This window comes from Schistocerca cancellata, chromosome 5 (assembly GCF_023864275.1).
Source record: "Schistocerca cancellata isolate TAMUIC-IGC-003103 chromosome 5, iqSchCanc2.1, whole genome shotgun sequence".
Lineage (NCBI taxonomy): Eukaryota > Metazoa > Arthropoda > Insecta > Orthoptera > Acrididae > Schistocerca > Schistocerca cancellata.
Genome location: NC_064630.1, coordinates 719728520 through 719741085, shown reverse-complemented (window position 1 = coordinate 719741085; position 12566 = coordinate 719728520). Strand labels below are relative to the sequence as shown.

General features: G+C 41.7%; 1 protein-coding gene across 1 annotated transcript in view; it reads right to left on the bottom strand.

Annotated features, from left to right (window-relative positions):
• The window catches only part of LOC126188776 (uncharacterized), a 232815-nt gene that overhangs the window by 83239 nt on the left and 137010 nt on the right, over window positions 1-12566 (bottom strand). The window contains exon 2 of the mRNA XM_049930387.1: window positions 5968-6053. Within this exon, the coding sequence (XP_049786344.1) occupies window positions 5968-6053 (86 nt within the window). The remainder of the gene's footprint in view (window positions 1-5967; window positions 6054-12566) is intronic.

Below are 12566 nucleotides of genomic sequence, written 5' to 3'. Positions count from 1 at the left end.
ATGTCGGGACACACTCTATTCCACTCCGTAATTGAAAACGGAAACCGCGTGTGTACGTGTACCTCACCCCTCATGGTAATGTACATGTGCGTCAGTGAAAAAGACCAATAAAAAGGTGTTAGCATGTGGACGTCGTATGCTGTTCCAGTCTCTTCTGTACCTAAGGTCCATCACCGTTCCCTTTGGAACCGTACGTAATTCGGTGCACTCCGATACACACGATCGAACAGCGGAGGAGTGGTACTCAAGCGTCAACTTTAGGTTACAATATCTTCGGATGTAATTAACATTTTACAATGCAACAAACGGCACTGATTACGTATTTGTTTATATGTTCAGATGTGCTAACAAAACTAACGGGGTTCCGCTTAAAAAAACGTAGGTTTGTGTTAAAAAACATACTTCCGTGCATTTTTGTATGGTTTGTATTAACCAATTACACTAGCCCCTCTCCTCACGTTCGGTCTGTGGAATCGATTAGTCAGTATTTGATGTGGTTTACGAAATATATCCAGCGGTAACGTTAGGTGACTCACCCTGTATACAGGGTGTAACGGGTGTAAGTGTAGATATATCTGTTAGTGACTGAGTACGGTGTACTGAACAACATCGTATCAGTATTTATGATATTTACAGACTAATGATTATAGCTATTGTATTGTATTGTATTGTATATGAACTGGGGGCCTAGAAACGACGGAGAGGCTCCGTCCCCGCGGCAGCCGCAGTGGTCCACAACCCCATGACGACTACCGCAGTACACTCCACCCCTCCGCCGCCCCACACAGAACCACTCTTTCACGGTTATCGTGCAGTTCGGCCCGGTGGATCCCCCCAGCGAACGTCTCACACCAGACGAGTGTAACTCCTATGTTTGCGTGGTACAGTAATGGTGGTGAACGCGTACGTGGAGAACTTGTTTGCGAAGCAATCGCCGACATAGTGTAGCTGAGGTGGAATAAAGGGAACCAGCCCGCATTCGCCGAGGCAAATGAGAAACCACCTAAAAACCATCTACAGACTGGCCGGCTCACCGGACCTCAACGTAATAAGTCTGCAGGGCGGACTCGTACCGGGGACTAAGCGCTCCTTCCCAATCCGGAAAGCCGTGCGTTAGACCTCACGGCTAACCGGACGGGCATTATAGCTATTACAAGTCATACAATTTTAGGTTGCCCAAGAGCAAGCTATTACACTTATTTACCTCTTGGTAGCAGGTCAGGCGTTAAAGGGTGGCTGCGCGGATGCAAAACGGTTAGTATATACTGACAAGCGTAGTCCGTTTAGTGGTGGAGCTACGACTGTGCAGAAAACGTAAGGCTGCAAAGTGTGTGACATGTTTGCCGGAAGACGGTTGGACGTAGAGAAAAAACTACCAACACAGTGCTTTATGTACATGTTAAGGTGCCATATATAAAAATATCTGCTCTTATAGCTGTTACACACTGTAGAATGTCGTATTGTTACATGGAAATTTCACTCTTAGATATTAAAGTACACTTCCGAATTTTTGTGGTTCTTTCTTCACACCTTTTTCACGGTTAAACTATATTTTATTACCTTGTACAATCCAGTTCTTCCCATTAGATTAAGGAGAAAACTAGTAATGAGATCTATTAATTTGGTTTGTTCTTAAACATATTCTCCAAATTCCTACGCAACTGCGGCCATCTTTAACGACGAAATTTTAGTCATGAGACTGGCGAATGTAACGTGCATGCAAATGAATGAAATAGATTAAAGACCGCGACCTGTCAGCCTAAAAGACTACAGATGGTCATCAGCTGTTCTAAAGACAACGGGCGAACCGTTTGTACTGAGTAACCTATATGTTCATTAGGTGAAGTAGTGAGGGTCTACTGAGGCAGCGTGTATGTGTTGGACTGAAATCCAAGCTCGTCGGAGGCACACTACCTGTACAAACGTATCTGGATACCAATTAGTGGATATTAATATCGTGTGTCTGAGCCCTCCGCTTTTATGACGCTACACCTCGGCTGGGGTTACTTTCAATGAGGTGTCTGAACTGGAGAAACTGCAGCCCATTCCTCTCTTCAGAGAGCTGAAGCCAGAGATGATAGCGATGTTTGAAGCTGGGGTCAGGAGCGAGGTCTACCTTCTAACTCATTCCAAGGGTGTTCCATTGGGTTCAGGTTGGGATTCTGGGCAGGTGAGTCCGTATCAGGGATCTTACTCTTCACAAACCATTGACTCGCAGATGCTTCTTTGTGACAGGGTGGACTGTCATACAGATATGAACAAATTGTAGCGTCGCAAGTTGTTCCGAGCGAACGTTAGTTTTAGGATAGCTTGCTGTATGTAATTTCGGGGGCTGACATCTAGCGACCTACGTGCATCTGTCAATGCCTGCCGTGGGAAAGCTATTCAATGTCTCTTAAAGAACGCGTAAATTCACCACCCATAAGAATCTAAATAAAGGATAGTAGTTTTTGTGTAATCGCTTTCAAAATTTGTTTACTGCACTTTGTTATTACTAGAAAGGTGGTGTGAAAATCTCAGCTTTTTAGCGGACATGTTTTCGGAGACAGAAAAATTTACTTTAAAGTTAGAAAAACTACACTTAAGAAAGGAAATTCACCTGGGAACATTTATGACTTGTTTTTTATTGTCAATTGAAATACTCACTTGAAGTATGAGGGTATAGAATTATTTAATTCAAATTTAATTTAAAAATTTCAAGTAGCTTACAATTTTCATAGTATGAAATCTAGAATAACTTCAGAAAGAACAATTAAAATGAATATTTATTTCATTATGTGTTATGTGAGCCTGCTCAAATGAGTGTGTGTATGTGGGACATCCGTCAAATTTCATATTGCACGATATAGTGTCTTACATAACGTGCAAGAGTTACAGAAGCCTGTCGTGGGAAAATGATCCTAGGGTATTTACCCACATTGCTGATGACCTATGTCTAGGTGTGATTGCCATTGTAACAGAGCAGCCAGAAAGTCAGCTGGAGTAAAATCTGTATCTAAAGAATATTTCCAGGATTATTGTCTTTTCGTTGTCGTTTATTAAACATTACTATAATATTTGTATGTCAGATTGACACAAATGCGTCTGTGTTTAAGGATTGGTGCAGACCAGTTTTGGCGCGAATATGATCAAGAGCAAGTATTCTGATTGGCAGTCAGTATGGTCAGCCAGTCAGAATTGAGACGGTTCCCGCTCGTTACCTGATCGTTATACTGGGAGTGAGGTTGGAAGACGGGAGTCGCTCACTAGCTTTGAACGCGGACCGTCACGTTACTACTGCCGATAAAAATAATGTGTAAGACGAAGAATTACTTATTTTTTGAGTTTTCGGTGAGCTGAGTCGATAGCAGTTGTTGAGGACTGCTTGGCAATATTTCAGAGGTTTTGACTAAATCTGTTGGACAGATATTAGCGTGTGAAATATTGGCCTACATAGAATCCGCGTGGCATGTTTCAGTACTCAGCTACTGAGCATTTTTGGCGAGCAGTTTCTTTTCTAGAAACCCACAAGAAGGACTGAATGTAGTAACTCATATTAGTGGTGAAATTAATTACTGTGAAAACATTGGTTAATTTGGGTCGGGTTTGGACAGATTTCTGGCTACTGTGTGTGTATGAATCGTGAACTGGAAGGAAATAGCCAACAGTTTAAATGTGGACTGAATAGTACCTTTTCTTTGGTTATCAAGGACAAAAATAAACATTATTGTGTGGAAATTTTGGACATTATTTTCCAGAAGCCAATCCATTTTCTTAATGCCCGATAAAATTGGATGAGAGTATTTCTACAGAACTTCCTTTCATAACTAGAGTTGCGCGGCCTCAGTAAATGTAGATATTTGGTGGTATATTTTTACCAACGCTGCTTTTACATCATCTTGTAAGTATCTACGTTGCCGAGTGAAGAGACATTGGGCAGACGCCGTTCTGAGGTAGGTGAATTTTAATTTGCAGCATGCACAGTGACAACGACGAATAGACACGCGAGAAATTAAATCTCGACCCGCCGCAATATCACTGTCTCTGAATTATTCGTCTACTGCACGCAGTACATAATGCTGTAAAATGTGTTGAAGTCCTTCAGAACTTAGAGTTTTCTCAAGCGGAATAAAAGGACCACTACATGACTACGAAAAAATAAAAGAAAAGTATACCGTAACCGCACGTCATCCCTCTTCACATATCGCACTACGAATGACGGTATGTAACGTTTCCGGGTATTCGCCAAACCCAAACCATTCCATGGGATTGCCACACGGTACATCGTGATTAATTAGTCCAAATCACTCCTCTAGTTATACACTGTGCAGTGCCGCCGCTCTGTGCACAACCTTAAGTGTCGCTTAGCGTTGACGGCAGAGGTGTTTGACATATGAGGAGCTGTTCGACCATACTTTCAGTCATTGTAGTAGGAAGGAGGAAGATTAGGGTTTAACATCAAGTCGACAACTAGCTCACTAGATACAGAATATACTAGCCGCACTGCTGATAGCACTTTGGAACTCACGACGGATTTCTTACGCTGATTACTTACAAGTAAGCTCCACAATGATCTACAGTTGCTGTCTGACAATACATGGCTGACTGGTCTTGGTTTAGCCGCAGCTGCTGCTCCAACTTTCGACTTAGCAATCACATCACCAACAGTAGGCTTCTGCAACCTTAGAAGGACTGAAAAGCTCAAATGTCCCTGTCAAATTTGTTACTTCAGTAACCTCCAACGACTACTCCATGTTCAAAATCAGTGAGCCTTCCTGACGGACCAATTCTGCTGTTACTGCTAGTCTACTGACAACACAGCACGCGCCGACCCCTTTCACACAGCTGATTTGCCTCTCGTCAGATCTGCTGGTCAATTCCGAAAGCGTACTGGTGTCCAGATATTTTCGATCAGGCGTGTATACTGCCATGTACTCATGAACTCAACTCTTTCACGCAGCTGTGGTTATTTGGATCACCCACTATAACTGGCTGTCAGCGCTAATACACGTTTTCCAACATCTCACTAATGTCGAACTGGTTTGTCTTTATTGTCCTGACATGTCTTAAAAAATCTTAAAGCAACTCTCAAAGACGCTTATTGTAGTAAGTGGACAGGATGCCTGAGCTTCCACAGAACGTTTATTTCCTACAGCAAAAACTATCGTCTTTTCCTCCTGAAGGGACGTAGGCTTTTTGTCTATAACCTATAGCCTGTAACCTATCAGTAAGACAACATGAGACACGAAATTTTATGATGACTTGGATTGAATGTAACGTGATCATAAACTATAATTGTAAGAATTCTCTGTATGTTCAGAGTATACCTCCAGGTTATTTTAAATAGCTGATAATTTACAGATTCCGAGTCTTACCTTGTAAAATCATTATTTGTAACATCATTAAAATACTTGTTGACTGACTTTGGTCAGGTGCTTCAGTTTACATGTAAATCAGATACTCTCCCGTAATCTAGTACTGTGATGCAGTTAATGTGCGATCTAAACATTTATCCCAATACATCTGGTTACGACTGCACAGTTGTACTGTTAATTAATATCGTTTTTCTGTATACTTAAAGATAGTCTATTGTTTGACACAAACTGGAGGTTTCAGCAGAGAGAGACATGCACCTGTTGAACCAAATCATGATGTTTTAAAAACTTGTCCAGATTCTCCGCCTTTATTGAATGAAGCGGAAGTGAATGCACAAGGGACAAACAAAGGGAGAAACATACGCTAAGCAAAGCTTCACAGATAATGTATTGTTCATGGTCGAATCATAAAAAACTTACTTAACTGATGACTTGAAATCAGATGTTGACGTACCGATTGTACAAGAAATGTTAGACAAAATATGATAAGGACAATAGTGACTTGATAAGAATTCGGCTTTGGACAACATGTAGTATAAGACATGAAAGAAATATCGAATCTGTCAAACTAGGTTACACAATGCGGAAGAAGGAAATTAAATCGATTCCATACCTTGCTTTCTCTGACGTCACCTCCACCTTCGTCATGGTTAGCAGCGCGATACGCTGAGCAGTTCGACGAGGGCTCAGCAGAACATACTGAAAAAAAAACCTCACTTTCAGAATGGCTCTGCATTTATGAAAATCGCTGAGAACGGGTAAGAAATCTATTAAAACTGTTATTATTAATAAATAAACAGATACAGGACAGAGTTTAAGACGAAGCAAATTGAAATAATGTACAGATTCTTTTCGAAACACCATATCGTATAGTTAGTGTTACCTTCATATCTATTCTACAATTAAAACTTATCTTGCATACTATTGCCTAGAAAGGTCATGGATCATTAATATGATCTGAAAGCTTCAAAAATTATTCTGACAAGAAGTCACATTTCAATGTACGGGTAAAACTAAACTGAAACAACTCCTGAAAATGCTACAATGTTTAGCGAAGTCTTTACCAACAACCAATGACACTGCGATTTTCGGATTACGTATCTGACACGCATAGGTCGTTTAATGATATGTGTTAGCGTAGGGTCGGCCGCGGTGGTCGTGCGATTCTAGGCGCTTCAGTCCGGAGCCGCGGGACTGCTACGGTCGCAGGTTCGAATCCTGCCTCGGGAATGGATGTGTGTGATGTCCTTAGGTTAGTTAGGTTTAAGTAGTTATAAGTTCTAGGGGACTGATGACCTAAGATGTTAAGTCCCGTAGTGCTCAGAGCCATTTTCTTTTTTTGTTAGCGTAGGAGGATGTTTTAGGGGCCTATCTCTTACTGTAAGAAAAGAAATTAGTTCCAATATGGTCCTTCCTTTCAACTTCCGTGTATACGGACCCAAATTAGTCACAGTATGACTGCAGAATATTCACCGGCAACGTTAATAATGATAACAAATTCGCTGTTGATATTTGCTCTCTACATGAGTATAAACGCAGAAATGTACTAAACCCCGCAGTTGCTTTCAAGGATGAGAGTAATGCGAATAACATTGTGGGTTGCCTTCAGATGATTCATGTTGTCAACAAACGTATTAATAGACTGGAAGTACTACAAAATGAGTGTGTACGGTGATTTACAGAATATCGTAGGTCTAATTCCTCATAACGTTTATGAGAGAACAACTGTGCCGAGAACTTCAGCATCAACAATCACATTGTTATTGTAACATTAGAAGCAAGAAATCATCTGTATGACCGCACTCGGATGCTGCAGGAACCAGAGCAGGTGACTAGGATGCAGATGGTACGAAGAGAAAGTATGCACAAATACAAAAATAAAATAAAAATAATTTACTGCCGGACACAATCACAACAATTTCCATATAAAATTAATGGTTTCGGCCGTCACCGGCCATCCTCAGATCATAAGACAGATGTTATGATTCACTCCCACCAATGCATAAACGACAGCGTCTAAAACGTTCAATTTTACGTTTAAACGATTTTCGAAATAATATCTCACTGACATGTAGAAAATTACCGAAATGTTAATTCCAGAAAGAAACAAGAAGTCGTGATTGAAAGAATTAGTTGTAGACACAAATAGGAAATAAAATATTTCTGACTGACGTTATTTTTACTAGAGGAAGATTCAAAAGCAGAAATGATTAGGTCCGCAGACGGCATGGGTGACAGGATCAGTACCAATAGAGGAGCTACAGAAGGCACTAGAAAGAACAGAAACTTGGACAAAGGAAACTGACCTAAAAGTAAACCAAGGAAAGGCAGTTCAAATTACAATCAGGGAGGGAGGAAAAGATATCACCCAAAGATTGTACAACTCCATAGAATGAAGCAATGCAAATGTAGAGAAATGAAACTACCTGGGACTTACATTACAACAACAACAACAACAGCTTTCGACATGTATATTCGGGACCTCATACAATATGAGGAACGTAACTAGTCCATCGACAAGCGCAACGATGGCGCTAGTCGAAGCGTCAGTGGCGCCACTCGTAATGTGTGGAATAGAGATCGTATGAGAAAAACTTAAGATCGGCGATATGAAAAGTATAAAAAACGCAATGACGATGTTCATGAAACAGATACTAGAGACGACAAAAAAGGCGCCCACAGACTCACGTATGTACTCATGAAATAGTCTTATTTCAGAGACGACCAGATTACAAAACTGGCTACCTTCTACGGGACCGTATCCGGATTTGATTATCATGGACTGAAAGAAGGAGATAGACCTGGAGTTCTATAACACACCAGTCACGCTGGATGACTGCAGGAGCAGAGAATGTTGGAACCAGAGACATGTCTCCACAAGACTCGCAATACACAGGTTTCATCATAAAATTTGTACCAACAACAAATTCTACGAACCAACTAAAGACTGTAACTGAGTGCTATGCAGACAAGGATTTAAAAAATACCACGTTATAACGCTTGCGAACGGAACGAAAACTACAACAGAATGTGGCAAATACTAAAACTCGTACAAATTGAATGCACATTTCTCATTAACAGTATCATGTACTAAAAGTTAATTACTATTATGTATGAAGTAGATTATTAGAGTGGTTAACGGAATTAATTTCTTCGCTAGTTATTACTTAGGACAGGGAAGAGATACAGAAACCGGCAATTAAAATATGATAAACAGTTGGTATTGGTTCTTGTGTTAAGTGCTACGTTGTAGGCAAGGACGCGAGATAGTATATGGTTCTTTCCAGGACATTCATTGTTTAAGTTACGGCTACTGAATTCAGGCTGAAGAATATGTTTTGTAATATTAAAATTGTAATGTTCTATAAAAATGCAAAAAACTTTCAACGTAAAAAGAAGGTGACGTAAGCAGTTAAACTATTAACGCCAACCAAAACACTTAGAACGAAACGATCACTACGTACATTCTTCTGCACTGGAAATGGGTATGAAAGAAGACACTCGCGAGCTACTATTCTACGAATAAAGATGAGTAAAACGAAGGATAATTTAGATCGACTTCATTTCAGGCTAATAATAATGCATTTGGAAATAAAAAGGCGACGTCCACAAAATAGTAGCAATTTACAGTGATTAAAAGTGTCCGTAACATCAAAAATCCTCGTCCAGCTCACAACATCCCTTCTACTCGCTTCGCCCAGACGGCATGCCGAGGTCTCTAGAACGCAGCGTATCGTTCATGTCCAAGCAAAAACGTGATTCGTCTGTTATGGCGCAAGACGTTTACACTTCTCTACGGTCAGTAACTGTTGTTGTGTCGTTGGCCAATTAAGTGTGCAGTAGCGTCAATGTATCGTTCGTATGCACTGCTTCGGATGTCTAGCATGAACATCATTAAAAGAAGAAGAACTACTACATGCGTTACTCTACCCGTAAGTTACTACATACAAGAATTATTACCGTATAGCAACAGTCTGTCACTCGTTTCACTCTTTAACATGAGTCGCAGGTACGATCCACAGAACTACAGACATATGGCATTGGTTCAAATGGTTCAAATGGCTCTGAGCACTATGGGACATAACTTCTGAGGTCATCAGTCCCCTAGAACATAGAACTACTTAAACCTAACTAACCTAAGGACATCACACACACCCATGCCCGAGGCAGGATTTGAATCTGTGACCGTAGCGGTCGCGCGGTTCTAGACTGTAGCGCCTAGAACCGCTTGGCCACCCCGACCGGCACCTATGGCATTAGCAGCAATTTGTTGTACAACTACAGAAATCATTTTGTGGTCGCGTATGACGGAAAAATTCATCTGTTTGTATCGCATACATAATCTTGTGAAATTCAGCTTTCTCTGTACACTAACGAGACCTAGATAGCTCCAGATATTGTATTCCACGTTGATGTCGCGTTCCTCGTCTGCCGGAGATCTGTCGTTTCAGTTCCGACGCCTAGTAAACGAAATGTTAAATAATATGAATGTTTAAGGAAGTCATTAAACAAAGTACACGCTTGCGAGTTCATGATTATGCCGAAGACTCCAAAACCAATTGAATGCAATAATTTGCGCTGTCTGTAATGTGGATTCGTCGACAAAATCGACAGCATCGTTTGTGTGGCTGATACCCACACCAGATGGCAATATACAAGTGGCAACTATTCGCGCACCAAAGAGGGCGCCACAGGTGCGAGTTTCTGGACGGCGCCGTACAGCCTGGTTCACACCGGACCGAACTCAAGTGAACGAGCATCTACGAACGACGGTTCTTCCGGGTAATACATAAGTAATGGTTCCTTCCCTTTCATTTTTGTAGACTTTTATCCCTGGCGGTGCTCTCCTTTCATCCAGTCCTCGAATACCGATAGACGAATCGTAGCACCCTGTTCAATAATTAACAAAAATAAAAAAAGACAACATCCCAGGTCGCACCTGCAACAGGTCATAAACACAGGCGCTTCTATAAAGAGTGACAGGGCACGAAGCTTGTTTGTGAGTACTAGTTAGTATCAATATCCAAACACAACCTGCTCGTTGCCGGCCAGGGTGGCCGAGCGGTCGCAGGTTCGAATCTTGCCTCGGGCATGGATGTGTGTGATGTCCTTAGGTTAGTTAGGTTTAAGTAGTTCTAAGTTCTAGGGGACTGATGACCTCAGCACTTAAAGTCCCATAGTGCTCAGAACCATTTGAACCATTTGAACCTGCTCGTTAATAAGCACCCTCAAAACCATTCTGACGTGGAGTACATGATTCAGGTACCAAAAGAAACAAATCAGTCATCCATAAGAGGCGCACTGCAGACGAATGAACAGAAAAAAGGCCGGGTGGTAACGACGGCTGAACATAGCACCTCAGTAGAACTGCATCATCCAGAAACAATATTCACTTACAGCTGGCGGGTTATTCTCATGTCCAACAGTACGGAACGCCACTTGCTCGCCAGCAACACAACTGAATCCCTCCGCTGAGTCCGCCACTCACTTCCCCCTCCCGCCGTCATGAGGAGTCTTTTCCTCCTGCACTGTATGGTCAAAGGTATCCGAACACCCCCAAAAACATATTTCATATTAGGTGCGTTGTGCTGCCACCTACTGCGAGGTTCTCCATATCAGCGACCTCAGTAGTCATTACACATCGTGAGAGAGCAGAATGGGGCGCTCTGCGGAACTCACGGACTTCGAACATCGTCAGGAGATTTGGTATCACTTGTGTCGTACGTCTGTACACGAGCTTTCCACACTCCTAAACATCCCTAGGTCCACAATTTCCGATGTGATAGTGAAGCGGAAACGTGAAGGGACACGTACAGCACAAAAGTGTATATGCCGACCTCGTCTGTTGGCTGACAGAGACCGCCGACAGTGGAAGAGGGTCGTAATGTGCAATAGGCAGACATCTATCTAACCCATCACACAGGAATTCCAAACTGCATCAGGATCCACTGCAGGTACTATGACAGTTAGGTGGGAGGTGAGAAAACATGGATTTCATGGTCGAGGGGCTGCTCATAAGCCACACATCAAGCCAGTAAATGCAAAACGACGCCTCGCTTGGTATCAGGAGCGAAAACATTGGACGACTGAACAGTCGAAAAACGTTGTTTGGAGTTACGAATTACGGTACGCAATGAGGCGAACCGCTGGCAGGGTATGGGTGTGGCGAATGCTCGGTGAACGTCATCTGCTAGCGTGTGTAGTGCCAACAGTAAAATTCGGAGGTGGTGGTGTTATGGTGTGGTCATGTTTTTCATGGAGGGGGCTTTCACCCCTTGTTGTTTCGCGTGGCACTATAACAGCACAGGCCTACATTAATGTTTTAAGCACCTCAGGTTGCCCTCCATGGGGTGGGTGCACGCAACGACTGTGGTTATATTGGGTTAGATAGAGCAGCAGTCAGTCGTGGAATTAAGTTGCTTTAATATGACATTTATAGTCACAACGCAGATCAGATTTCGACCTGTGTCAGGCCATTATCAATGCTAAAACAAAGACAATAGTATATATCACAATGTGATTTACAAAAGTTATAAGTCCATCACATAGTGGTCTTTTAATGTTAACATTACATACCAGTGCGCAACTGCAGCAGTTGTTCGTGCTCAAGTGAATGCTTACAGATTACTGTCGCAAAATTATTTGTTGACTTCACAGTACACATCGGTTTAGCGTGTGGCGCCCTCTATGAGCTGCGCCTGCAGTTACAGTTTTGACGACATTTTTGTAATATTTACGTTGTACAGTAACTAAGTTGTAACATGAAATTATTATGAGTAAAACTATGTAAAAATTAGAATTCTTACTTTGTATCATGTCTGTAATGTGCTAGATGTTTAAAATTACTATTGCTTGTAAAAGTGACAGTTACGCCTCATGGGCTAAAATTAATTATAAAAACTGATACGGCTACATAAAGTACGTTATAGGAAGTATTGCATATTTTATCTTGTTGGGACCTGTCTTAACTTGATTAGTTGTTACTTGACAAAATATATAACATGAACTTTATTTACAAAATGCACTTTGTTGACGCTAGTAGCGCTTGTAAGCATCATTTCAATATGTTGCACTTAGTGGTCGAGAAATAAGAACAATATGATAAACCGTGATGAACACTTATTCTGAAAGCCTGCCGCTGGTGACCGAGCGGTTCTAGGAGCTTCAGTCTGGAACCGCGCGACCACTACGGTCGCAGGTTCAAATCCTGCC